The following is a 26592-nucleotide window of genomic DNA, read 5'->3' on the forward strand; positions in this document are numbered from 1 at the left end:
CGGAGGCGCCATAGCCACGGTAGTCGTGGCGACCAAGCAACCCGGCAACGCGAGTCAACAACAACAACCGCCCGGTCGACCCCCACCCCCGCCCCCCCGGCGCGGCCTGGGGACCCTGGCACGTTCCGTCCTCCTCCCAACATCGCCTCTGAGACCTCCGAAAAGCCTTTCCGCGGACAGAAGTGGGGAGAAGCAGAGGTAACCGGGACAGCCCTGGGTGGCTGGCCGGGCCAGGGCAGGCGGTGGGGCCCGGGCAGCGGGTGTCGCTGTAATCACAGTCCAGGGGGAAGGGGCGGGCGGTCAAAATGGCGGCGGCGACTGTCAGGACCGTGGGGGAGGGGGCCGGGGCCCGGCTGGGGCGACACCACCCGCCCCCCAACCCCGCGGCCCGTCCCCCACGAGGGGCGGGCGCTCGCAGGCCCGCGGCGAGTGGAGGTCGAGCGGCCGGGGCGGGGGGCTTTTATATGTCGGGAGCTGCGAAGGGGCGGGCCTGGAGAAGTTGGGCCAATCGGAGCAAGAGAGGAACAAGGCGGGGCCAAGGTGGGTGGGCGGGGTCGCGCGGTCCCCCACCCTCGGGAACCGGGTGGGGCAGCCACCGCCCGGGCTGTCGCGCTCCCAGAAGCTGTGTGCAAGCAGCCTGTGCTACGTCCCTTTAGAGCCCCGTGCTTGTCCCCAGGATTCAGAACTTGGACAAGTGCCTGGCCCATTTGAGGTCTCAGTTTTACATCCTGTAAAATGGGGAGAATCATTGCTCTCTCCCCTTTTCTACATCACAGGGACCCCCAGTTCCTTCTAGGAATTTCTTTACAGCTCATTCTTGAACCTTTTACCTCTGTCTACTGTTTCCGAATAAGGCTTGACAGATTAACTGTTAGCTTGTCTTGATTTCAACACTGTCCTACACTCCTACACCTGCCTTTTTCTCTCTGTCTCAGAGAAGCTGTGGGCTAGGAGTACACTAGGCTTCAATCTGGAGGATTTGGTTTGCAGAAATCGAAGCCCGAGGCAGGGAAGAGTGAGAGACAATTTAGAGGAACTGAAACCCAGTTGCCCTTCTCTGGGCTGCTGACTTAGTTCTGGGTGGCCCCTGGTCTGGGGGGCTCATTCCTGGAGACGGGACTTCTCCTGGTCTGTTCCCTTCTGAAATGGGAGTCTAATGGCGGCAGAGGAAGTTTCTTAGATTCCTTAAGCCACTTCTCTTGGCCAGACACATGTTTTTGTGTCAAGTTTGTATCAACAGGGTCACATGTCATGAGGAGGTACCAGCCTCCAGAGCCACGTGGCCGGGAGCGGGTGCTGCGGTCAGAGGGAAGGGGAAGCAGTCCACGTTTTTCAGAGGAGAACCTTTGCAAGGCTTTTTGGGGCAAGAAGATCTGCCAACTTGGGAAAGATTTTTTCTTTAAGTAGCAGCCAGGCCCAGTCTATTTTGCTGATTCTCTGTCTTGCTTTTGAACTGGGCGTCGGTGTACAAATTGCAGTTCTTTCCTTTTAAATCAGTCAATACACTCCAAGGAAAAGGATCGTTTCAGGCACTCCCCCAAGAACTCGAGATCCTGTTGGGGGACAGGGGTCTCACTTCTCCAGGGGCCTTATCTGGCTCAGACCCTTGGAGAGGAGAGGCCAGACTGCTTGAAAGTTAAGACATTGTGTAGCCCTAAGTGTCCACCTCTGTTGCCATTAAAGAAGCTTAATTGCCTTAAGAAAGAGAAAGAGACACAGGTGGAGATTGGTTGCTAAGAAAGGTTGTGAGCAACCTCCTGGGAACCCTGCCTTTGCCCAGTGATGGTGCCGGTCCTGTCTCAGCCTCGCAGCCTTCTCCATACCAGGGATTCTAGTCTGGGAAAGACCTGAGCCTAGAGGGTCATTTGATGAGGGAAGGGACACTGGCTTGGTTTACTTGTCCCTGAGCCAGTCAGTTGTTTCCTAGCTGTGTGCTCTTGGTGACTTTACTTAGTGTCTCTGGGCCTCGGTTTCCCTCATCTGAGCTGGCCGCGATCTTTCGACCTCAGATCACTGGTTGTGATCCCATGATGTGACACCATTGAGCATCGACTAGGGAGTGATGGCCCAGGCTGAGCTCGCCGGCCTTCATTACGATGATTGTCACTTCCTGCCCAGCCCTCAGAATTAACCGTTGGTATTTATTTTTATCACTTTGAATTCGGGAGAGTGTAGTGGCTTTAAAGTGTGGCTGGCTCGCTGGGCTGTGTGCGGCAGCGACAAGGAGCCAGGAGCTGGAGACTTGGACTTGACTTTTAGTAGGAAAGTGTCATTCCCTTGCTGTTCGGTGGCCTTTTTCGGGCCTTGGAAGAGTAGCCAGAAGGGAACCTTATGCCTGGGCCTGGGCTCAGACTCAGTCTCGGGCTTCCCGGGCTGGGTGACCAGGGCTGTGGGCAGCGTGGCTGGAGGGGGGGCCTGGGCGTGGAGGGGTGTCTGGAAGAGCTGCTCACTCTTTCCCCGTCACATACTGTGCACTGTGGGCAGCGGTGGCCACACAGACCCTCCCAGGGCCAGCCCTCAGCGAGCAGCTGCACAGGGCGTGGTCTTGGTGGTGGCGGGGTTCCTCGGGTGCTCCCTGGGCTGAGGTGCCTGGGCCGGATCTCGCCCACCCCAGGCACAGGCCTGCTGCAGGCAGGATGCAGGACCCGTCTCAGTCTCACCGGTCCGCGTTTTCAGCTGGCCTTCGACCCCCAGCACTGTTCCCAGCTGGGGCATCTGTACTCATTGGGCAGTAAGAGTTGAGTTGACCTGGACGATGGTGGTACAGCTCAGTGGTGGGGACTTCTGGCAGGTGTGAGGCCCTGGGTTCTGTCCTCACCACACACACACAGAGTCGGGTCCCAGTGGGCGCCCAGCGGTGCTCCTGGAGCTGGGGAAGAGGATCGGCGAGGCAGACCAGGTCTCCACCCTTGGGGACCTTACCTTTCCAGTTGGGAAGGAAAGAGGAACTGTGAGTAAGGAAATAAACAAACAGGAAATACAGTGCCAGGAAGAAATGGAAATGGAGGCATGTGCTCAGAGTTCTTGGCAGAGTCAAGGGGCTGTTGAGAGCAGAGGAAGTGACATATGAGCTGAGAACAGAATAATAAGAAGGAACAATTGGGGGAGGAGAGTTTGGGAATGCTAGTCAGGAAGAAGAGGTGGTGCAAAGGCCCTGAGGCAGGAAGGAGTCCAGAATATTCCTGGACCAAGAGTCAGTGTGGCTGGAACAACAGGAGTGAAGAAAAACAGGGACAGGAGGGACCAGTCCTGCAGGGCCCTGTAGACCATAGGAAGGACTCTGGATTTTATCTGTTCCCCATGACTTGGAGCTTTGGCAGCTTTTGAGCAGAAGCATGATGTAATAGGACCTGTGCTTTCAAGGGATCCTGTGCACTGTAGAGGTGAGAGCAAGGACAGGAATTTCAGGGTCCAGTCAGAAGATGATAGCGACCGGTGTCGGGGAGAAACACCCTTAGGATGGGAGATGACTGACAATGAACTAATTAGAGGGGACATTACATTTATTGTCCCATCCTCTGCGGATTCATTGTTGAAGCCATTCTGTAGAGGTGACCTTGGTGCTTGCCACTTGGTTTCAGAGTCAGCATCTATAACGGGGCTCGGCCCACCATGACCTGGTGCCTGGTTTCATACAGCTCATGAGCTAAGACTGATGTTTACATTTAAAAATTTTTATTTATTACTTTTAAAAATTTAATTAATTAATTTATTTTGTGGTGCTGGGGATTCAGTTTTACATTTTTAAATGACTGGGAAAGATCAAAAGAAGAATATTTTGTGAAAAGAATCATATTTCATGACACAAAAATCATATGAAATTTAAATCTCAGTGGCTAGAAATAAAGTTTTATTGGCACACAGCCTGCTCATTTGTTTCCTTACTGTTTATGGGTGCTTTCGCCCAGAGTGGCAGAGTTGAGTAGTTGGCAACAGATGCTGTCTGCCTACAGAAGTGAAAATATTTACTGTCTGGCCCTTTATGGAAGTTGGCCAACCTGTGATCTAAAGGAATTGTCCAGACACCAGCCGTTAGTTTTGAAGGGAGGTGCAGTCACTAGTGCTTTTCTTGGCAGATTCATTGCCCGGGAACAGGTGGTTAGCAGTTCTGGTGTTCTATGGCCAGGTGTCATAAAGAATGCTCACATGTACGGGGAGTGCCACTGCCATGGAGATGGGTATGACTTGTTACTCTGTAGGGAACACAGGCTCCCGCCCCCATCAGTGCCTCCCCAGGGATGAGGCCTGCAGGTTGTGTCCTCAGGAGGAGGAAGCTCCCGTCGGTGTGCAGCTTTCCTAGGACTGCGAAAGCCTGGACCCGGGTAAGGGTGACTCCAGGACCACTTGCCCTGGAGCCCTCAGGCCAGCTGACAGACCCCAGCCATCTCAGGCTGGGCAGTGGGGCCCGGGAGTCTGCATCCCCAGCGGGTACGGGTGCACGTCGAAGCTGCATCACCCCCTGGGCCTCCTTCCAAGACCTCGAGGGCTATTTCCACCTCCTCCTACCCCTGTCCCCACCAGGCCTGGGCAGCGTCTGTCCCGACCCGCACTCACTGGGGGGCGAACTGGTCTCAGTGGATCTTTACTGCGGCACAGGAATCAGGCATTCTTATCATGCCCAGGTGACAGATGGACACACTGAGTTCCAGAAGAATGTTAGTGACACGTTGGAGTTGAGTTCAGTTTGAGTTGAGACTGCACCAGGGCTCACATCAGGGTGGGTGACACCAGGCAGAAGGGCCTCCTAGGCTACTGTGGCACAGGTGCCCGGCCGGGGCAGATCTGGACCCCGAAGCGTGAGGAGTCCCAACAGGCGCGCCACTTAGCACTGGAGGGAGGAGTCGAGGGTCCTCTGCAGGTGGGCAAGTTTCCCTGCTCCAGGGCCCTGGGGGGGTGGGGGGTGGGGTGCTGGCTGCCCTTTGCCCCGCTGGGCAGGAGAGCCCAAGGCAGTCCAGGGTTCTGCCCACCGTGGCCTAGGGTCCTCTGCCCCCCCATCCCAGTGGGCACACCCAGGGGCAGGCAGAGGCTCTGGCCGCTTCGGGGAGGGAGGGCTGGAGGGTTCCTGTCTTTCTGGAGCCTGTTAAAGGGCCCTGGGCCGTTGAGCCGCCTGTAACCCCAGCTGTGTTATGGAGGCTGAGGCAAGAGGATTGCAAGTTCAAGGCCAACCTGTGTCCTCATTAAATGAAAAAGGAAAGTTAGAGCACCATCCCCAGCAGCTGAGACCAGACAGGGCCCTGGGCAGCAGAGCCAGTTCCCAAGTCTTTCCCTCCCTCCTTTCCCCCCTCCCTCCCTTCCTCCCTCCCTCCCTTCCTCCCTCCCTCCCTCTCTCCCTCTCTCCCACCCTCACTCCCTCCCTCTCTCCCTCTCTCCCTCTCTTCCTCTCTCTCTTCCTCCCTCCCTCTCTCCCTCCCTCTCGTCCTCCCTCCCTCCCTCTCTCCTTCTCTCCCTCCCTCCCTCCCTCCCTCTCTCCCTCTCTCCCTCCCTCTCTCCCTCCCTCCCTCCCTCTCCCCTGCCTTCCTCCCTCTTTTCCCTCCCTCCCTCCCTGCCCTCCTGACAGAAGCCAGGGTCCAGCATGGCCAGGTAAGCCTGGACCACTGAGCTGCGTGCCCAGCCACCCCCCGCCTCCCCCGGCACACCTGGTGTGCCAGACACTTGGCCAGCTGTTGCCCACACGACAGGACTGGCCTTTGCAGTAAGGCCCACGGTGTCAGGCCTGCTGTCCTCCCATCTCACAGATGGGGCAGTGGGGCCTTTCCCCAGAGCCATGCAGCCAGGAGGGGGCTGACTTCCAGCTGTGCCTTCGCCCAGTGCGGGGCTTGGTGCGGGGGCTTGGTTCTCAGCCTCCTTGGACGCTTCCTAAGTCTGGCATGTGCAGAACCGAGGTCCCAGGACAGGGAGGGACAGGGATACAGGAAGAGCAAGGGCTGCCTGGCTGGCCCTGGTTCCTCTGCTCCTGCCGTGCATGGCCCGGGGTGGTGCTCGGGTGTCTGGGGAGGAGGAGGCGGCAGCGGTGGGTGGGGAGAGGTGCCCCCACCTGTGTGCTGAGCGGGGCTGGGAGTGAGAGCACCTTGGGGCTCAGAGGGGCCTGGTCACCCGCCTTGCTCGGCCCTCCCCTCCCAGGGCTGCCAGCCGGGTGTGCCCCCAGCCCGCGGCCTGGGCTCCAGGACAGCAAGCGGCGGCTCTTGTTTTGCTTGTTCTTTCCCCTGGGACATCCCACCCTGGGTCACCCTGCAGCTGGAGGGCCACCTACTGATGCTGCATGGCACACAGGGGCTAGAGGCCACTCAGAAGAGCCACGTGATCCCAGGTCACCACGAGCCCCAGGAGGAGTTCGCAGGCTCCAGGCAGGGCCTCAGGGGGCACGGCTTCTCCTGTTGACCGTTCAGTTTGCTGCCCTCAAATGCTCAGAGCTGAAGAGGGGGACCCAAACCTCTGGCTTTCCCTACTGAGGTGGGGCTGGGCAGGAGAGGGGTGGGCCTGCCCAGCACCCGAGAAGGGACCCTGACCTCAAGCAGCCAGAAGAGGGGCCTCTGCTGCCCAGCCAGCTTGCCCCGCCAAGGCCTGTGCAGCTGCTCTGCCCGCGCCTGGCCCAGCTGCCCCCAGCCTCAGAAGGGCACTTGCATCCAACGTGAGATCCATAACTGCCCCTGGGCACAGGACCCTAAGGCCTCTGTGGCCACAAGCAGCTCAAGGGGCTCATGTCTGGCACCAAACGGTGAATGAGACTCAGCCGAGAATCCCAGTCCAGATGGCGGGCACACAGGGTTGGCACTGGCAGCCCAGAGGCAGCTTGCCCCTCGACTTACCTTTCCAGCCATATGCTGACTAGTCAGTGCCCAGAATGCTCTGCTTCAAACTCAGCTCTGTCACCCCTGCTGTGTGGCCCAGGGCAAGTGCCTTCCCTTCTCTGAACCTCAGCCATTCATCTAGCTGACTGAACCTCAACCCAGACATAGTGTTAAAACTGAAACAACATAAGGGGAGCTCCTGGCAGCGTCCAGCTGGCAGGAGCCCCTAAAAGATGCCCAGACCAAGGGGAAGAAGAAGGGGAAGGGGCGGCCGCTGGACTTGCTGGTCCTCCCCAGTGAGAACTGAGCAAGAGCACAGGGCCACCAGATGGGTCTCCGTTCCCCTGGCATAGGGGACACCAGGGGCTGGAGAGCAGGAGTCCTGGCCAGGGGAGTGGAGAAACAGATGGGGTCCAGCCTCTGTCCGTGCCCAGTCTGCCCGCAGTCATGGTCCGGTGTATCTGGCCGCCAGCCTCAGGATTTAATTAAGTTAGTGACGAGCCCAATGCATCTCTGGGGAGCCAGGAGCTGTCCCTGCTGTGGATTAATTCTTGTTTTTCCTTCTTTTTTCCCCCTCTCTCTTCCCCTCCTTCTTTCTTCCCAAGGAAGAGAAAAAAAAAAAAAAAGCCTTATTTATTCTCATTTCCCCACTGTTGGCATGGCAACCCAGGCGTACGTTACGGAGCTACAGGCAGCCCCGCAAGCATCCCAGCCACCGCAGGCCCCGCCCCAGCCCCAGCCACCACCTCCACCCCCAGCGGCGCCCCAGCCCCCCCAGACACCCACCGCCTCGGCCACCCCCCAGCCCCAGTATGTCACCGAGCTGCAAAGCCCCCAGCCCCAGGCACAGCCACCAGGCAGCCAGAAGCAGTACGTGACGGAGCTCCCGGCTGCCCCCACGCCCTCGCAGCAAGCTGGCGCACCCACCCCGTCCCCCGCGTCCCAGCAGTACATCGTGGTCACCGTCTCTGGTAAGTCTGCGTGTGCACCTGAGCCAGGGCGCTCGGGAGTGACTCTGGGAGGGGCGCCTGGGCCCGAGCACCTAACTCTGGGGTCAGGAGGCACTGGGGGCGGAACTGGCCTCGCACTCCTTGGGGAGCCAGCCGCTGTCCAGCCCCTGACTGCTCTGCCTGGCTCCCCTCATCTGTGAAGGGGACGTCGTGGCTTCTCATTCTCAGGGTGCTCCCAGTGGGGCTGACCCAGAGCAGGTCCTTGGGGGAGACTGGCGGGAGCCTGGAGTGTCACCTTGCCCCCTGGAGGAGCAGGACCAGGGCTGAGCAGGGTGTGGGTCTGGCCAGCTCCTGAGCGTGGCCACCCTTGTGGCCTTGGAGGAGATGAGCGGGAACTTGGGCCACGGTGTCCATAGGGCTCGGCTCTCCCAGGGCCTCCCTAGCTGAGCCCAGCGGGGCGGAGGGGCCCCGCCAGCACGGAGCTCCAGCTGCTGGCGGGTTTGTCTTCAGCTTTTTCTTGGTTTTGCTTCCATTTTCTCTCACTTGCTCTGAGCTCAGCTTCAGCCCGTTGCGCCCGCCCGGGGTTGTTCCCCCCGGAACACTAGCAGCGGGGCTGGTCTGGGGGCCGTGAAAGGGCTTGGTGTCCGTCTCTCTCAACTCAGAGACAGGGTCTCCCTGAGCTGCTTAGGCTTCACTGAGTTGCTGAGGCTGGCTTTGAACTCAAGACCCTCCTGCCTCAGCCTCCTGAGCGGCTGGGATCACAGCGGTGCACCACGCATCTGGCCTTGTGCCCTTGGAGAGCTGACCCCTGGTCCTCCAAATCCGCGCCTCCAAAGGACTTTAAAAGCTCCATGTGCCCCACGCCCTCCCTAGTGGAGGCCAAGCCACTGCCTGGCTTGCCAGCCCCCAGCCCGCCTGTTGCCGCCTGTTCCTGGCACACCGGCCCCCTGTAGCTCTGCAGACCCGAAGGCTCAGTCCTGCCTCCTGGCCTGGGCCTGGCGGCGCCTCCCCTTGCAGCAGCCTGCGGCCTCCTTCAGGTCACTGGGTGGAAGCCCGCCCCTCCCCGCTTCACCTCCCCCTTGCACTCTCACCCTTGGAAGTGCCAGGACCGGGTGAGGCTGACCATCCTGCTCCCTGAGGGCAGGGTCTAGTCCTGAAGTCTTTGTGAAGGACGGGGGAGTGTGCCTGACCTAGAGCAGCGGAGAGCTGGATGCCTGGCGTGGCCCCCGGTGGCCAAGAGCAGGCGGGAGACCACCTGCCTCCACTGGAGCTCTGCCAGCCCTCAGGGCCCCTGGCTGGCCTTGGTCCTCCTGCTGGATGAGGGTCCTTCCCAGCAGTTGGGCTCTCGGGGTGAGGGTCTGCAGGAGGCCTGTGGCCTCGGGCCTCAGAATACCCGTGGTCCTTCCTCTCGGCCTCAGGGTGTCCAGCTTTTCTTGGCAGAAGGTCAAGGTCACCATGAGGTCTTCCAGTCAGACAGACCCAGGAGAAGGCTGGGGGAGGTGGCCTCCATCCCTGCCACCCTGGTGGCATGCTCTGGGTGCTGCGTACCCGAAAGGGCAGAGAGCAGGGAACCAGCCTCCGTGCCATACCCCCAGCCTCCTTGGGTCGGGCTGTGAGTGGGGAATCTCGTTTCCTGCTAGTCCAGGTTCCCGCGGGGTGAGCCTGCCTTTGTTCTGAGGAAGAGGAGTTGGCTGGCACCCTGCCCTCAGCCACTCCCCCTCACCAGCTTAGCATCCCGTCTCATCTCAGAGTGGCCTGGGTACATGAGCCGGCCCCTGGGCAGGAGTGGAAGCCGACACCAGCGAAGGCTGTGGGAGGCACCGGGCTGCTCTGGAGCCAGGAGCAGTGGAGCTGCCCAGGAACCTGGGAGTCCATGCGGGCGGGGTGCGGAGGTCACGGGCCAGGCCTGGACGCAGGCCAGAGGCAGCTTGTCCAGCTGGGCCTGGCGTGCTCTGCTCTGAGGTGACTCTGGAGGTGAGGGCAGGAGGCTCGAGTTTCCCTGGTCTGGAGCAACCCTGGCCATAATCCCCTCCTCAGCCACCACGGACATCACCCAAAACCTGTGGCGGGTGCCGTGGCGCCTGCCTGCAGCCTAGCTACACAGGAGGCTGAGGCAGGAGGATCACAAGTTCAAGACCAGCCTCTGCAGCTTTGTGAGACCCTCAGCAACTTAGCAAGACCCTGTCTCAAAAAATAAAACGTCCTGGGAAGGCAGCTCAGTGGTTCGGTCCCCAGGGCCCAAACCAAGCCAAGCCCTGAGGTGGAAGCAGGATGCTGTGGGCTCTGGACGCTGGCAGGAAGGTGGTGCCAGGCTGCCTGAAGTAGAGACGGGTGGCCCCAGGGAGGACCAGGCCAGCCTCCCTCCTCTGCTCTCCCACTGGCCTTCCTTGGAGTCCAAGAAGGCACGTCCAAAACAGGGGAATGGAGGGTGCTTGTCCACATCCCCGAGTATAGATGGGCAGACACGAGGGCAGACAGGACACACCCAAGGCCCCTGTGGGAAGTCATCCCTGGGAGCCAAGGAACAGGAGGGACGGGGCCAGCTGGCTTTGTTGCTCGTGGGTAAGGGGGGCTGGGCCAGCAGGGGCACCAGGGGTCCAGCCTGACCTCCGGCCTCTGAATGTCTCTGGTCTGCCCAGGAGCTCACTGCTCACTCCAACAGGTGAGGAGGGAGGAGGGCTGCACGGGGAGGCGCTGGCCTGGGGAGGGCAGCCCCTCCTCGCCGCCTCAGAGACAGGAAACCAACGGTGCTTCCCGGCTGGAGACAGCAGGGGCCTCTCTGGCCTCCTAAACATGCCCGGAATGGAGGTCGCAGACTCGATGTCCCCCAACCCCTTCCCCTCCTGGCTCCCCCTCCCCCACACATAGTGAGGGAGAGGCGGAGCCCTGGCCACAGGTGGACAGGGACTGCACACAGGGAGCCCCTCAGCTGAGGAGCAGACTCACCTGCCCACATTCCTGCGCGGCCCCTCGTGCCTACTGGCCTGGCCAGCAGAGGGTGGGGGAGGATCCCAGCGTCCCAGCCCTGTGGGCCACCCCAGACGCAGGACAGGCAGGACTGCTTCCTGGGACACATGCCCGATGATCTCAGAGGTCTCAGGTCTCCAGACACACAAGGTCCTGCTCCAGGATCAGCCCCATGCCCAGCACCCGCTTTGCTGCCCACACTGAGCCAGGCAATGCACCGTGGCACCTCTCTTGTGCTAGGCTGGCTCCCCGTGCCCCATGGACATCCCAGGTGTGCCAGGCCCTTCACGTGACTCAGGGCTAGCTCGGGTTTCTCCCAAGGGGCTGCTCAGGGAAGCCTCCTGCATGGCGCAGGGAAACTAACACAGACTCGAGGAAGGTTCCAGCAAAACAGCCATCCGAGCCACCTGGACTTGGCTGCCCAGGCAGCTGTCCACGCAGGGTTGGGACTGTCCCAATGCCAGCCCCACGTGTAGCCACAGGGAGGCTCCTCCAAGCTCTGGCAGCCCTCGGCCCCACTCACACACACGTGTTCTCTGCCGTGGCCTTGGCCTTGGGTCCTTGAGTCTGCGTAGAGGGCCCTCCGGCTCTGCTGGGACATTCTCTTTTGTTCCCCACAGCTGAGGACCAGCCCCCCACTTTGGAGCATGAGCCCCACCGGCCCCACTGCACCTGAGGTGTCCCGTGGGTTCCCAGCTCTCCGAGCCCCGGGTCCGCGTCCGCACACCACCCCACCCCCACCCCGCCACCCCGCGCCTCGGCCCAGCAGAACCAGCGACTCTGGGTTCTGCATACGGTGTGAAGTTCCTGTGGGCACAGAGAGGCCTGTGTGCTGGCCTGCTGGTCCCCAGCTGGTGAACTTGAGCAGGCCACTTCCCTCTCGCCTCTGTTGCCTTACTGAGAACAGTGGGAAGAGCGCTGGGCCCCAGCTGCCCCGGGAGCCGGGCATCACCTCCATGGCAGCAGCCTGAGTGTCTGAGGCCGAGGATGCTGCTCCCTGGGGGATGGGTGGCCTCTCTGACTCCCCAGGCGAGTCCCCTAGGAAGGGGGGCTGGGGCCTGACTCCTCCTGGCATCCATGCGTCCTCCCCCATATCACCTCGGCCTCTGGGGCTGCTGGGGGCAGGCCGGGCCACAGAGACGGGCAGTACAGGTGAGGGTCTCCTGGCCAGGGCCCCTCAGGGATGCTGTTCCTCCCTGCCCCCCTGTGGCCCCTGTTAATCACTCAGCAAGATGTGCATGAAATCCGACCTGCTCTTGCCTGATAGCATCTCTGGGTACCAGCCTCCCTCCTGCCCCAGACCTGCCCCCGCCCCGCAAAGGCCCTTCTCAGGCAGCCCACGGGGAGGGGAGTGTACCCAAGAGGGCACACGGGAGCCTGCGTCCCTCGGGGGATTAGCTCGCCAAGGTTGTGGGTATAAAGCTGCCTGTGCGCCCTGCTGTTCCTACAGAGGCAGGCCAGGAGGGAGGGCCAGCGGGCGGCCCTGGACAGACAGGCAGAGGGGCAGGGAGCGGGCAGGCGGGCACCATGTTCTATGATTGCCTCTTCTTAGCTGCCTGTCAGCGTGAGTACCCTTCGTCCAGCTCCAAGCCCCTTGCACCCCTCCTGCCCCTCGAGGTCAGCGAGGCTGGGCGGAGCCCCTGGCTGTGGCCTCTACTGTGGCCAGCTGTCCCCTGGGAAGCCGGGATCGTGCTGGGGAAGGTGGGCCAGCACTTGGTCCTCCTAGAACTGCCAGGAGAAGGGTGGTCAGTTCACTCTCTGCCCGGGTCCTGCCTTTGGGGAACAGGGTCAGCCTCGACTTCTGTGGCCTTGTGGCCCCAGCCACCCTGTCTGGTTCAGCTTTTGGATAAGAAGGGTCAAGGGTTGCTTCCAGGTGTTAGAGGTCCCTGGGTGCTGTCTAGCGCCCACCCCACCCCGGAAGGGCACTGCCAGGGCTGGCCAGGGGCGCGGCAGGGCTCTTGGAGAAGCAGGCCTTGTGGGCTGGGCTCCAGCTTGCGTCCTGCCCTCCAGGTGGCTTAGGCTCCCTGTGGGCGCAGAGTTGATCTGGTGCCCCCTCCCCCACAGAGGGTGCCATGCGAGCCAGTGAGACGGTGTCAGAAGCCAGCCCGGGCTCCACAGCCAGCCAGACCGGCGTCCCCACTCAGGTGGTTCAGCAGGTGCAGGGCACCCAGCAGGTAGGATGGGGGACAGGCCTGCAAGGGGTCAGTGCAGGTTGGGTTCTCTGGGGCCTGGCCTTCCGTCCATCAGGACATCTGCTCACTGTTCTTATCGAGATGGGCATGTCAGTCCTCCAGGGATGCGCATGTCAGCCGCCCCCCTCATGTGCATGTCAGCCCCCCAAGGGATGTGCATGTCAGCCGCCCTCCCACAGGGCTGGGCCTCCCCGGGGAGCTGGCCCGGCTCAGCTCCTCACACTTTGACCCCCAGCGCTTGCTGGTGCAGACCAGTGTGCAGGCCAAGCCGGGCCACGTGTCACCCCTCCAGCTCACCAATATCCAGGTGGCCCAGCAGGTAAGCCTCCCACCGTTAGCCCCCCCCAGGGTGGGAAACCAGCCCCTGTGGCCTGCTTGGCCCAGTCCTTGCCAGGATTGAGGACACAGGCCCCATCCTGAGGCTTCCCCACCTCCTGGCTCTGGGTGGTGGGGTCCCCAGGGTGGGGGACCATCAGGGAGCAGTGCCTGGCCATCTTACTAGAGCAGTGAGGGTTAGTGGGGAAGGGTAGTGGGCCAGCAGGGGCCAGCCGCAGCGTCCTAAAGCAGAAAGCCCAAGGCTGTGGAAACCAGGAGCCCAGGCAGCAGGGGAGGGCGTCTGTCCTCCGGAAGGCCACATTTGGGATGCCAGGGCTCACCCCCATTTCCAATTGATCAACACAAAATTGGACAAATTCTATTGGATATCTATGTGTGTGAGGTCCTGGGGATGGACCCGGGGCCTTGAACATGCTGGGCAAGCGCTCTAGCCCTGAGCTGCACCCCGACCAGGACTGTCGAAGCTTAATGATGAGATCACACTTGGCATGGGCTCAGCTGGGCCTCGGGTCCACACTCTGCACTGCCACTTCCTGGATCTGCGACCTCAGATGAGCACTTGGACCTTCCTGAACCTCAGTGTCACCCCCTTGAAGTGGGGCAATGACTGCTGTGTGGGGCTGTCAGTGAGTCCATGGGCTGAGGCAGAGAGCCCCAGGCTGTCAAGGGTGATGGGCTTCCCTCTTTCCCCCGGCTCCAGGCTCTCCCCACACAGCGTCTGGTGGTGCAGAGCACAGCGCCAGGTAGCAAGGGTGGCCAGGTGTCCCTGACAGTCCACGGTACCCAGCAGGTGCACTCACCTCCTGAGGTAGGTGGTAGCCCCTTAGGACACTGCCCTGTCCTGTCTCCCTGCTTTGGCCCTATGCCCCCATAGGACACTTGAGGTTCCCTTGCTGTGAGCCTGCTCCTTCCTCTGCAGTACCCCTGCCCTCTCTACTCCTTCACTGGCCCCATGGCTCTGGGCTGAGCTGCCATGGGGTCTGGCTGTAGGAGGGGGGGTGTCCTCCCAGGGTTGAGGTGGCCTCTGCAGGTCCTGCTCAGGGGATGGCATCACAGGACACAAGAGTGGCTCCCTTTTCCATCTGCAGGGTGGGTAGAACCCCTTCTGAGAGTTTGGAACCACGTGGTGGATTCTGGGGACCACACACATCAGTGAGGGCTGGGGACAGTCAGGAGGCCTGGAGCACCGGCCCCAGCATCAGGGGCTTGGGGCCAGGGCCTGTCTCAGCTGTTGGTGTTGCTGAGCCTTGGGAGCCCAGGGCTGTCTGTGTATGAGAGATGAGCAGCCAGGCATGACGGGGCATACCTGTAATTCCAGCAACTGGGGAGACAGATGGGAGGATCTCAAGTTCAAGGCCAGACTCAGCAACTTAGTGAGGCCCTGTCTCAAAATAAAAAAACAGAAAGGGCTGAGGGTGTAGATCAGGGGTAGAGGCTCCTGGGTTCAATCCCTAGTACTGGGTGGCAAGGGAAGAGCTGTCCACTGCCCATCAGCTGCTGTGGGAATGACAGCCCAAGCCTGGCGCAGAGCAAACGGGCTTTGTAGCCAGCCCACCTGTGTGGCCCTGGGCCTCTCCTTCCCCCTCTGCCTCCACTAGGAAGCAGGGATGCTGTGGGATCCTAGTGAGTAAACATAAAGCGCTCAGAGCAGCACCTGGTGGGAATCAGCACATTGTCTGTAGGTGCTACTGTCATTACTGTGACTTTTGAGAATTAGCCTCAGGAGAGCCTCAGAGGGCTGATTTAGGGGGTGGCTTCCATGGCCCAGCCAGACTTTCCCAGCCATAAGCTCTGTCGTGTCAGGGCTACAGCTCTTCTGGAGAGAGCAGGTGGCCCCTGAACCATGGCTGGGGTCCCGGCCATCTTCCCTAGGGAGGATGGGCCCCGACCAGCACCCCTGAGCTGAACCCTCTCCTGGGGGTGACCAGGACTGACGCAGGCCGAAGCATCTGGATGCATGAGTACAGCCTGTGATCAGCGTAGGTGGTGGGACACGACACCACCACCTGCTGCCCTCTCCACAGAGCCCTCCTGAGAAGGGGGGTGGGGCCCAGGTTTCCCAGAGATGCCCAGAGCTCAACCTGACATCACCGTGTCTCCTTCCCTTGCAGCGGTCGCCAGTGCAAGCCAATAGCTCCGCCAGCAAGACAGCTGGGGCCCCCACGGGCACAGTGCCCCAGCAGCTGCAGGTTCATGGTGTCCAGCAGAGTGTCTCCGTCACCCAAGAGGTGCCTGGCCAAAGCGGGCAGCAGCCAGGGCAAGGGGTCGCAGCCAGCTGGCCTCTGCAGCCACCCGTGGCTGTGCCTCTGGCCTGTTAGAGCCAAATACGCAGGGGTCCAGAGCTCCGACTAGCACCTCCACCTCTCCAGACGCAGTGTCCTGGGGTGGGGGGCTGTGCTGAGGGTGAAATGCAGACTCTGCAGAAGGCGCCGTGGGCGGGGCAGCCTCAGACCAGCTTTAACAGTCCACTTTGGTCTATGGGGATCTGCTTGCCCAGAGGAGGTCCTGAGGCCAAGTCACGGTGCATTCACAGGTCTCAGGCAGAGGCCCTAGTTTCCAGATCCAAGCCTTCCAGGGGAGACCGAGCTCTGAGCTACAGCCACAGCAGCGGGGGAGGTTAAGGGCAAGAGTATCTGCTATCTGTTGTGATTGCTCAACTCGGGAGTTCCTGGCCCCTCATAAATCAGATGAAACTGGGCACAATGGTGTTTACCTGAATATGATGCTTAGGAGGTTGAGGCAGGAGGCTCATTTGAGCCCAGGAGTTCAGGGCTAGCCTGGGCAACATAGGGAGATCCTGTCTGTTAAAAGCAAGCAAAACAAAACAAAAAAACACAAATGGAAGCCATAAACTCCCAGAGAAAATCGGAAACCCATCTAGAGGATTCACAGATTTTTTTTCCTGCCCAGTGCCAGAGCCCCTCTAAATCTCCAGACCTGGGTTCAAGTCCCAGCTCCACCACTTAGCACCAGCGCCTCCCCCACGCCCCCAGCCACTGTTCCCTAGTAAGGACAGCTTACTATGTCCTTACTGAAGTGGAGGCACCAAAGATAAACCAGGTCTGTGCACTCCTGAAGGACCTGCAGAGAGGGGAGAAGAGTAGAGACCCTCCACCACTGCCTTCGCCCCAGGTCCAGTGCCTGCCCATGCCACCTCCTGGCAGCCTTACCTCGCTGCGCCTTGTTTCCCGGGCCTGTAACCGGATGCCCAGAGGCAAGGCAGTGGTGAGCCTGGACGCCCTTGGTGCTGGGCCCAGCAACAGAGTTGCTTTTCTTTGGCTGGAGAATGGTGCGTTTTTTCCTTAGGTGGCTGTGGTGAAGTTTAGGTAGGTTCACTGAATAGAGGATGGGGACTTGTCTGGCCGCCATCATGGCCATGGTTACCGCGGCCTCACTTGTCCTCTCTTTCCCTTCCTTTCCCAGAGGTCTGTGGTCCAGGCCACCCCACAGGCACCCAAAGCGGGCCCCGTGCAACAGTTGACGGTGCAGGGACTTCAGCCAGTCCACGTGGCTCAAGAGGTAGGTGACCCTCCCCATCTACATCTACCCCGGGTAGATGGGGGGGTGCAAAGTGGGGCTGGTCTCCGGTGAGGGATGGGATCGCAGGTCCCTGCCCCGAAGGGGGGGAATGGAACCTCCTGGGGTCCTCAAGGACAGAGGTAGTTGGAACCTCGGGGGCTCCAGGTCCGGCTCCAGGCTGCACCCCTGTCTGTGGGCTGCGGATCCGCCCTGAATCAGCCCCCTTTCGGGGCACCTCATGCCCAAGTTTTGCTAAGAGAGATCTGGATTCAAATGCCGCTTCTTTCTAGCCTGGGTCCCTTCCCCCTCTCCTCCCTGAGGCACTGGGCGGGACCGTCGCCTGGTTGCTGCCTGTGTGCGCATTGCAGCCCGGTGGGCAGCGAGGCCCGGAGCCCCGCCCGAGGCCGGACCCAGTGACGCCCCAGTATCTCTGTTTGTCCTCCAGAGCTCAGACAGTCAGTTTCCCGCTAGGAAGGCAGAGCAGCGAGAGCCCCGGCCCACGCCGAAGCCAGAGCCGCCGCCTCGGCCGCCCACGCCCGGGCTCGGGCCAGGCGCGCTGGCCCCGGAGCCGCCGCCGCTCCCATCGGTGTGCAGCGGCGAGGCCCCGCAGCTAGGCAGCCCCGAGCCGCAGCTGACCCATTACGAGCCAGGCGTCGAGCAGTGGGTGGAGCTGGTGGGCGTGCTGCCCCCGCACCTGCTCCTGCCGCAGCAGAAAGTGGTCCTCGAGCCCCTGCCCGGGCTCTCAGCCCGAGCCAGCCCCGACCAGAGGGTCAGGATCCAGAGAATCCCCCAGGTGCTAGTGTTCAGCACGGCCGCCACGGCCCTCAAAGTAGGTGGTGGACGCACGGGCGGGGGGCATCGGGGGGCGGGGGCATACCCCTGCTGCCCACCAGGCCCCTCAAGCCCTGTAGACCCCACCTCCGCCCTGCAGGTCGGTCTAAGAGCCCGCCTCCAACATCCCACAGCGGGTTCCAGGTCCTAGGTTCCATCCCTGCAGATCAGGGTCGGGTGGAGGTGGGATACCGAAGCCCCGCCCCTAAGGCGCTCTCAAGTCATTGGGGGTTCTGTTGCACAAACTGGCCCCAGGCCCCGCCCCTAGCATCCTGTGCTGGGCTAACCGGCCCCGCCCCTGGGGCCATGTGTAGTTCCAAGCTCTGGCTTTAACTACACCTTGTCCCCATTCTTGGCCCAGCCCCGAGGCCTACCCTTCTGGCCCACGGTCTGACCTGCCTGGGCTCCCCTGTTGCCCATCAGCAGGCCCCACCTTTGCCATCTCCAGCAGAAGCAGAGTGTCTTGGCAGTCCTCCTGATACAGCTCTTCCTGATTCCCAGCCTCAGCTGAGGCTGTAGCCCCCACCAGGGTGTGGTGTTTAGAGAACCCAGATGTGCACCTCCTAGTCAGTGACCTGGCCTCGGGGAGAGCTTGAGAACCACCAGCTCCACAAGGCAAGGGCCGGAGCCACCCTCTGACCCTGCCGCCTTCCTCCTGCCCAGGTGCAGCAGCTCCAGCAGGTCCCGGTGCCACATGTGTACTCCAGCCAAGTCCAGTACGTGGAGGGTGGTGACGCCAGCTACGCAGCCAGCGCCATGTAAGTGGGCAGGGGCACAGGGAGGGCAGGGCAGGGACATAAGTCTGCTCAGGACTCCAGGCTTCAGGTGACAGCTAGGTTGGTACCACCCAGGGGCAGCCAGCGCCCCCCCCCCCCCCCCCCCCCCCGGCATGCCAGAGCAGAGGGAACCTGGCACCCAGCAGCGCAGGGCTTTGGGCCTCAACCAGCCTGGCTTTTAGAGGTAAAAAAAAGTGCCTATATACACACATGTGTGCACACACACACATTTTTACAAGATAGAAAGTTCCTGTGTGTTAGGGACATTAACAGTGAAGAGGTGACTTGGATCCTGGCCGCCCCACCCTGCCCAGGGTGACCTGTTTCTTTGTTCCTCCCAGAGATTCTCCAAGGATAGAAAATGTTCCTTCCTTTCTTCAGAAATGGAGGCCGGTTCTGTCTCTCACTTCTTCGCCTAGCCTGTCCTTGGCCCTCCCCTGACTCCCCCATTTGTGCACATGGGTCCCTCTTGGCTTCTTGAACACTGCCCAGCACTCCTCTGTACAGGTATCCCTGGTCCCCATGCAGCCGATACACAGGTGTCTCTGCCAGGTACTGCACAAGGGCCAGTGTCGTGTCCCAGAGCAGCCTCTGGGGACCGACTCCTGGCTGCAGACCCTCCACGGCCTCTCCCTCTCCCATCCTCCAAGCAGTAATGCCGTGGCTAGATTGCTGCTGCTGTTTCAGTTTCTAGAATTTCCATTTGGTTTTCTTTGCATTCGTCTGATTTTTTTCTTTCGTCCTTGCCACCTGTCCTTGCGGGCACCGTGCTGGGATTGGATTAGCTCAGAGAGTGACTCTGTCCTTGGGTCATGACGCTCTAACTGACCCTGAGGATGTGGTCCTGGCACCTGCATTGCCATCAGTTTGTTTCCGTGCTGCTGTCTCCATGTGCAGCTGACCCCAGAGGCCGGGGCCAGGGGGCGCCGTTCCCAGAGGAGGGCTGCCCCCAGGCCCGCCTCGCTGTTAGCCGCAGAGTGGGCCCTGCGCCTGGCTTGGCTCCTTCTGGGGGCACTTTCCTTGGCTTCTGCCTGGACTTCTCCCTCCCCACGGAGCTCACGGCCGCTGTCACATTCTTCTGCCATGTGAAGTTCTTGCTTTGGATGTGTCTTTTTTCTGTCCCTCCTGGCAGACTGTCACCAGGTTCCCAGCCCACTGCCAGCCTGGATCTCCACGCTGGCCACAGCCGCAGCCCCTGGGCTTCCATTCCTGGCTTTGGACATTAATTTATCTGTTCATTTAGCAAATATCTGCCAGCGCAGCGCTGTATGCGTGTGGTGCTGGACGGAGCCCGGGGTGCCCATGGACGGAGCCCGGAGTGTCCATGGTCTGGAGCCGCTCTGCACCCCCGCTGAGCTGCCTGCCCAGCCCCACACAGCATTTCTGGAGCGTGTGTTGCCTGTGGGGCCCTTGGCTGGGCCCTTAGCTGGGCCGTGGCCCCCGGGGAGGAGGCACATGCTCCTGGCATTACTCTGAGGTAGACGTGGGCGTCAGCGATCAAGAGCTGGACCCTGGCGTCCAGTGAGCAGACCACTCACCTTGGGTGACAGAGCTGCCCTGCCTCCTACCAACCTCCTCTCCCTCCCTGGCCCTGCCTGCGGGGAACTGACCCGAGGGCATTGCTGGTACAGTCCCCGGCATACAGTAGGCGCTCACTGCATGCATATCAACATGCCGGGAACCAGCCCAAGGTTGCAAATTTCGTTTTGTTTCTTCGGATATTTCTTGGTAGGGGCCGTGTGTCGCAGGTGACCCAGCCCATCTAGCTCAGCTTCCTCGCTTTCCGAGTGGGAGGTGACCCTGGCACTGAGGGCTGCCCCGATGGTTCCATGAGAACCTGCCCTTCAGGCCCGAGGATGCTGCCGTCAGTAGGAGGGAAGGGGCTGCGCTGGGGACTGCTGCGTCCCTGGCCCCCTTCTGGGACCTCCTCCCCTCCCACAGGACTGTGCCCCTCGGCCACCCAGCTCTCCCCGCCCTGGCCCTCACGCCCACCCCCTCTGCCTCTCCCAGCCGCTCCAGCACCTACGCCTACCCCGAGGCCCCGCTGTACACGCAGCCGGCGGGCACCAGCTACTACGAGGCCGCAGGCACAGCCACCCAGGTCAGCTCACCTGCCACCTCCCAGGCAGTGGCCAGCAGCGGCTCCGTGCCCATGTACGTGTCCGGCAGCCAGGTGGTGGCCAGCTCCGCCAGCAGCGGGGGTGGGGCCAGCAACGGCAGCGGAGGTGGCGGAGGTGGCGGCGGGGGAGGCAGCAGCGGCGGGGCTGGCAGCGGTAGCAGCAGCAGCGGCAGCAGCGGCAGCAGCGCAGGCACCTATGTGATCCAAGGCGGCTACATGCTGGGCAGCGCCAGCCAGTCCTACTCCCACACCACCCGTGCCTCGCCAGCAACGGTAAGCGCCCAGCGGGAGGTGGGTACCCGGGCAGAGGTGGTGGGCAGTGGGCATTGGAGCTGGTCCCTGGCAGTGGTTGCTGGCCACCATTAGTAACCTGGTACGGCAGTGCCCGTGTGCGCTCACCACGGGATGGAATCCTCACTGTGTGACCTCTCCCAAGTTACTCAGCCCCTCTGGGCCGTGGCATATACGTGTGAGAACCTTGGAGTGGTGCCCAAAGAAGTGTCACCTCTTCTGAGTGTCACTTGACAGTAGAGGATGGATGGTAGTGAAGGGAGAGGCAGGCCCCTCACCCTGGAGCTGTAAGGAGTCCCTGAAGTCCGCCCACAGGGCCCCCTGCCCGCCGCATGATGGGCATGCTCCCCGGGTCCCCCTTAGGCACAGGTGCAGCCTGACTTCTGACCCCCTTTTTTTCCACGTCTACTTTTTAAAACGCCGGCTGTGACCTGCCCCGTCGATTCTGTGACCACCTGGGGGTGATGCTCTCTCCGGGCGCCCCTTCCTCACATGCTTAGGTGTGGGGAGACCACCCTTGGCCAGCGCTGGGGCTGCGGGGGAGCTCCACGGTCGAGCGGGGATGTGAGTCCCTGGGTCCCTCCCCTTGCAACGAGGGACCACACAGAGCACCCTGACTGTCCCCTGCGCACCTCCCTCCGGTGTCCCATTCCTCTGCCGCGCTGTGGAGGATACTTTCCAGATGGAGTCATGCCTCATGACCGTGGCACCAGCTCATCTCCCGCCACATACGTCAGCGTGACTTTATGTCTCAGTGGCTCCGTGTGGCCCGTGGCACCCGGCCTGGGCGGCGCAGTCCCCTGGGGGAACTGGGGGAGGACTGGGACTGATGTGGAGCACTCAGCCGCCACCACCTAAGAAGTGGAGGCCATCCTCAGAGGTGCCCCCGCTGCCCCTCCGCCCAGGTGCAGTGGCTGCTGGACAACTATGAGACGGCGGAGGGCGTGAGCCTGCCCCGCAGCACCCTCTACTGCCACTACCTGCTGCACTGCCAGGAGCAGAAGCTGGAGCCCGTCAATGCCGCCTCCTTCGGCAAACTCATCCGCTCCGTCTTCATGGGGCTGCGCACGCGTCGGCTCGGCACCAGGTGGGGTGCCTGTCCCCAGCTGTCCTTGGGCTGCGAGGGTACACAGCCACAAGGCCAGCCAAGGCGAGGTGCCGGACCTCGCGTCCTCGTTGCGCAGGGCAGTGGGGACCACCCTCCCCAGCGCATGGCTGGTAGGGTGCGCTTGTGCGCTTAGGGCATCGCGCATAGTTAGCGCCAGTCGTCAGCAAGCACTTGGCCGGCGCCTGCGGCCCTGTGTCAGGATGGGGGGGTGAGCAGAGAACCAGACCCCGGCCCTGTCCCGAGAGGCCTCAGTCAGCAAGAGGGGGCCTCTGCTGGTACCCACAGCCCTGTGTGTCCCCTGTGGTCCCCAGGGTGTTGCCCCTGGCTCGGCAGCACACATCTCCACTTAGCCCCCGGGGAGCCAGAGTCAGAGTCTGGCAGGTGCTCCCAGGGCCGGCCCTCACCCTTGGCTTCCTCCCAGGGGCAACTCCAAGTACCACTACTACGGTCTGCGCATCAAGGCCAGCTCGCCCCTGCTGCGGCTGATGGAGGATCAGCAGCACATGGCCATGCGGGGCCAGCCCTTCTCTCAGAAGCAGAGGTAGAGGAGGGGACACCAGGAGAGCCTCCCCACCCAGCCACCTGCCCCCACAGCAGGCCCACCTGCCCCCTCTCCCGCAGGCTGAAGCCCATCCAGAAGGTGGAGGGCGTGACCAACGGGGTGGCCGTGGGGCCGCAGCCAGCTGTGGGGCTGTCCGACATCAGCGCCCAGGTGCAGCAGTACCAGCAGTTCCTGGGTGAGCTCCCGGCAGGGCGGGGCCGTGCTCAGGGGCTCGGGCTTCCTCTGTTGGGCTCGGTTACCGTGGTTCTGTGCCCAGAAAAGTCCCCAAGGCAGGTCCCCATTCCTTCCAACAAGGGAGCGTTTCTCTAACCCGCCCCGCTGCGCGGGGTTCCAGATCCCAGGCCAGTGGCGCAGCAGCTCGGGGGGGCCAACCCAAATGTCAGCCTGTGGACTGGAGGGGCAGGCTCCCTGCTGCCCGCCCAGAGCCCTCGTGACGAGGTGGTGCCACCCCTCCAGCTCTCCAGCCGCTGCGGGCTGCAGAGGCAGGTGTGCGGCTCCTAGGGTTTCCAGATACAAAGACAAGAAAACCAGCCCCTTAAAGGCGGCTCAGGGATGCTCATGGCATCCAGGAAGCCCGAGAGCTTGGTGCGTGCCCGCCACGCCTCCGTGACAGTGGCATGTGGTGGCTGCTTTCTGGCTCTTACCCATGCAGCCCAGGCACCCGGCCTGGGTGGCGCAGGTCTAGGATGTTCTGTGGCACGCAGTTCCCTGGGGGGACTGGGGGAGGATGGGGACAAATGTGGAGCACTGTCGCAGAGGGGCGGGAGGCCGCCTCGCAGAGCCAGGGTGTCCTGGAGTGATCTCCATGAACAGCCCCACACTGGGGCCCTCGGGCTCTGGGTGGCATCCCTGGAATCCTGACTAGGCCCGGGTGGCCTGCTCCTGGTGGTCAGGTGGGTACTAGGAGCCAGCCTGGACTCAATCCCATGTCCCAGGGGCCGACCCAGGGATGCCCCTTAGCAGACCAGCCAGGGCCAGCAGGAGCCCCTGTTCCGTGGGCTGAGACCTGGGCAAGGTGCTTGCCCTCCCCGAGCCTTGTCATCCTTTGTACATGGGGGTCCCCTCCTTGGGGAATTGGTGACAACCCCGTAGGATGCCAGGGAAGGCTGGGAGGCGGGAAGGCCAGGGGCACAGGCCTCATTATGTGCACCCCCCAGATGCCTCTCGGAGTCTCCCTGACTTCACTGAGCTTGACCTCCAGGGCAAAGTCCTGCCCGAGGGCGTCGGGCCGGGGGACATCAAGGCCTTCCAAGTCCTGTACCGGGAACACTGTGAGGTAGGGCAGCTGGAGGAGCCCGTGGGCAGGGGAGGACCGTGCTGCCCGCTGCCCCTGAATATCCTGCCTGCCTCCCCACAGGCCATCGTGGACGTCATGGTGAACCTGCAGTTCACGCTGGTGGAGACGCTGTGGAAGACCTTCTGGAGACACAACCTCAGCCAGCCCAGCGAGGCCCCTGCACTGGCCGTGTGAGTCCTCACGTGAAGGGGGAGGGGTGTGGCCCTTGCGGTTTGTGTGAGTGCCCTGGACCCCCACGGCCCAAGTGTGTCTGACACCCAGAGCACGGTAGCTGGGCACTGGGCAGGGCAGCCCCTCCGCCCTGGAGGAGACCCCAGTGTACAGAGCCCAGGAGCCCCGTCAGCCCGAGGCCTCGAGGCCTGAACCAGCCTGGCCCTGGGCGTCCGCAGCAGGCAGGAAGTGCCCAGCCAAACCCCAGTCGGCAGTGGCTGGCTGGTGCCTCCGTCATCCTGGGCACAGGACCATGGAGCACCTGTGTGACCTGGGGTGGACGGGTGCCCGCAGGCATGATGAGGCTGAGAAGCGGCTGCCCAAGGCCAGCCTGGTGCTCCTCTCCAAGTTCGAGCCTGTGCTGCAGTGGACCAAGCGCTGCGACCACGCGCTGTACCAGGGCCTGGTGGAGATCCTCATCCCTGACGTGCTGCGGCCCATCCCCAGTGAGTGCGTGGCCTGCCCCGCCCCGTCCCCGAGTGCGCCCCTCCCTGACCGCCCCCCCGCACTGCCCGCAGGTGCCTTGACCCAAGCGATCCGGAACTTTGCGAAGAGCCTGGAGAGCTGGCTCACCCACGCCATGGTGAACATCCCTGAGGAGATGCTGCGGGTGAAGGTGAGGCCGGGCTGCTCCTCCTGGCTCTGGGGCCGGGGGCTTCGCTCTCCTGGGCTCCACAGGGGCTGAAGACTTGTCCCCACACCTGTCCTGGGGAGGGCGGGAGTGCACTTGGGGAACCTGGGGCCTCAGGGAGGACTCAAATGTCGTCTTATAGAGCAGCTTCTTCCAGTGCCCACTGCTGAGACATGACCCCTCGTAGCAGTGAGGACGTAACATCTTAAAAATATATAAACCAAGCCAGGCCCGGGGCGCACCCTGCAGCCCCAGTGACTGGGGAGACTGAGACGGAGGATCTCGTGCAAGGCCCCTGGGCAACTCATAGTAAGACCCATCTCAGAAAATAAACAAGATGCATTTATTGAGCACCTACTGTGTGTTCGGCTTGCTTCTCAGTGCTGGAAGGATAGCACTGAACAAGATGGACAGTCACCCTGCCCTCCTGGAGCTGAAATCAAGAGTACAATAACCAAAAAATTAAAAAGTCTAAGAAGTGTGGTGCCCTTTCTGGGCGGTGCCCTCTATATATTCCATTGTTTTCTTTCCTTAAAAATAACAACAATGGGCTGGCTGGGGACCGCAGCCTGTAATGCCCCGATTCCAGAGGCTGAGGCAGGAGAACCCAAGTCCAGGCCAGCCTGGCCAACTTAGTGAGAAGATTAGAGGGCAGGGGTGGGGGAGGGCGCTGGGGAATCCCGCTTAGTGGTAGCGTGGTGGCCTGGGTTCAGTCTCCAGTACCAAAAGGGAAAAAAAAGTCATGGGTACAGTGGTGCTGCCTGGAGTGCAGTAAGTTGGTCTTGGGCCCACGTCAGTAGGTGGACACCCCAGTGCACATCCTTTTGGCTCAACCGCTGCAGCGGGTGAGGCGGGGCCTGGAGGGTGGGTTCCGCGGAAGCCACAGCCCCTCTGGCCCACACGCAGGTGGCCGCGGCCGGCGCCTTCGCGCAGACGCTGAGGCGCTACACTTCGCTCAACCACCTGGCGCAGGCGGCGCGCGCCGTGCTGCAGAACACGGCGCAGATCAACCAGATGCTGAGCGACCTCAACCGCGTGGACTTCGCCAACGTCCAGGTGAGCGCCAGGCGGTGCAGGGGCGCGCGGGGCGGCCCGGCGGGGCGAAGGCTGAACCTCGGGCGCTGCCCGCTCCCCGCTGTGCTCCAGGAGCAGGCCTCGTGGGTGTGCCGCTGCGAGGACCGCGTGGTGCAGCGTCTGGAGCAGGACTTCAAGGTGACGCTGCAGCAGCAGAACTCGCTGGAGCAATGGGCGGCCTGGCTGGACGGCGTTGTGAGCCAGGTTCTCAAGCCCTACCAGGGCAGCGCCGGCTTCCCCAAGGCCGCCAAGCTCTTCCTCCTCAAGTGGTCCTTCTACAGGTGCGTGCCTGTGCGGGGCTGGGTGGGACCAGCGAGGCCACGCCCCAGGACGCCAGTAGCGCGGGCCCTGCTTCCTGGGTCGGGCCAAAGGTGGAGCCCAAAGGTTCCTTCTGTTTGGAGCGGATGGGACCCTAGAGAAGCCTCCGCCTCCGAGGAGGGCAAGGCTCAGGTGCTCTGTCAAGAAAGTGGGGACCTCGGCCCTCAATGAGGGACAACCTAGGAGAACCAGCGTGGTGTCCCGTGTCGGTCGCCGGGCTCGCGCATGCCTGGGGGCATTGAGAGACAAGCGGGGCGAGCGGCTGAGCCGGGCCTTAGGGCCTCTCGGTTGCCATCCCCAGCTCCATGGTGATCCGGGACCTGACCCTGCGCAGCGCCGCCAGCTTCGGCTCCTTCCACCTCATCCGGCTGCTCTACGATGAGTACATGTACTACCTGATCGAGCACCGCGTGGCCCAGGCCAAGGGCGAGACCCCGATCGCCGTCATGGGCGAGGTGCGCACCACGGGGCGCTGAGGGCGTGGGCCCGGCTCCTGGCGTGGGACCCTCACTCTCTCTTCTCGCCTCTCTCCAGTTCGCCAACCTGGCCACTTCGCTGAACCCCCTGGACCCGGACAAAGGTAGGCAAGGCGTGTCCCCACTCAGGCCCGGGTCCCGGAGGCG

At 62.2% G+C, this 26592-nt stretch overlaps 1 protein-coding gene across 2 annotated transcripts in view; it reads left to right on the forward strand.

Annotated features, from left to right (window-relative positions):
* Positions 1 to 26592, forward strand: part of Rfx1 (regulatory factor X1) — a 27977-nt gene continuing 1385 nt past the window's right edge. Inside the window, exons 1-20 of one of the 2 annotated variants that reach the window (XM_076847493.2) lie at positions 1 to 198; positions 7394 to 7759; positions 12770 to 12879; positions 13133 to 13216; positions 13934 to 14041; positions 15345 to 15461; positions 16657 to 16752; positions 18247 to 18341; positions 20370 to 20751; positions 21675 to 21856; positions 22299 to 22418; positions 22499 to 22614; positions 23597 to 23715; positions 23797 to 23906; positions 24241 to 24392; positions 24465 to 24562; positions 25484 to 25633; positions 25724 to 25932; positions 26271 to 26424; positions 26504 to 26549. In XM_076847493.2, coding sequence (XP_076703608.2) covers positions 7447 to 7759; positions 12770 to 12879; positions 13133 to 13216; positions 13934 to 14041; positions 15345 to 15461; positions 16657 to 16752; positions 18247 to 18341; positions 20370 to 20751; positions 21675 to 21856; positions 22299 to 22418; positions 22499 to 22614; positions 23597 to 23715; positions 23797 to 23906; positions 24241 to 24392; positions 24465 to 24562; positions 25484 to 25633; positions 25724 to 25932; positions 26271 to 26424; positions 26504 to 26549 — 2761 coding nt within the window. In that variant the 5' untranslated portion in view covers positions 1 to 198; positions 7394 to 7446. The remainder of the gene's footprint in view (positions 199 to 7393; positions 7760 to 12769; positions 12880 to 13132; positions 13217 to 13933; positions 14042 to 15344; positions 15462 to 16656; positions 16753 to 18246; positions 18342 to 20369; positions 20752 to 21674; positions 21857 to 22298; positions 22419 to 22498; positions 22615 to 23596; positions 23716 to 23796; positions 23907 to 24240; positions 24393 to 24464; positions 24563 to 25483; positions 25634 to 25723; positions 25933 to 26270; positions 26425 to 26503; positions 26550 to 26592) is intronic. The other variant, XM_076847504.2, reaches the window with a different exon arrangement.

The sequence above is a fragment of the Callospermophilus lateralis genome, chromosome 1 (genome assembly GCF_048772815.1).
Source record: "Callospermophilus lateralis isolate mCalLat2 chromosome 1, mCalLat2.hap1, whole genome shotgun sequence".
Taxonomy (NCBI): domain Eukaryota; kingdom Metazoa; phylum Chordata; class Mammalia; order Rodentia; family Sciuridae; genus Callospermophilus; species Callospermophilus lateralis.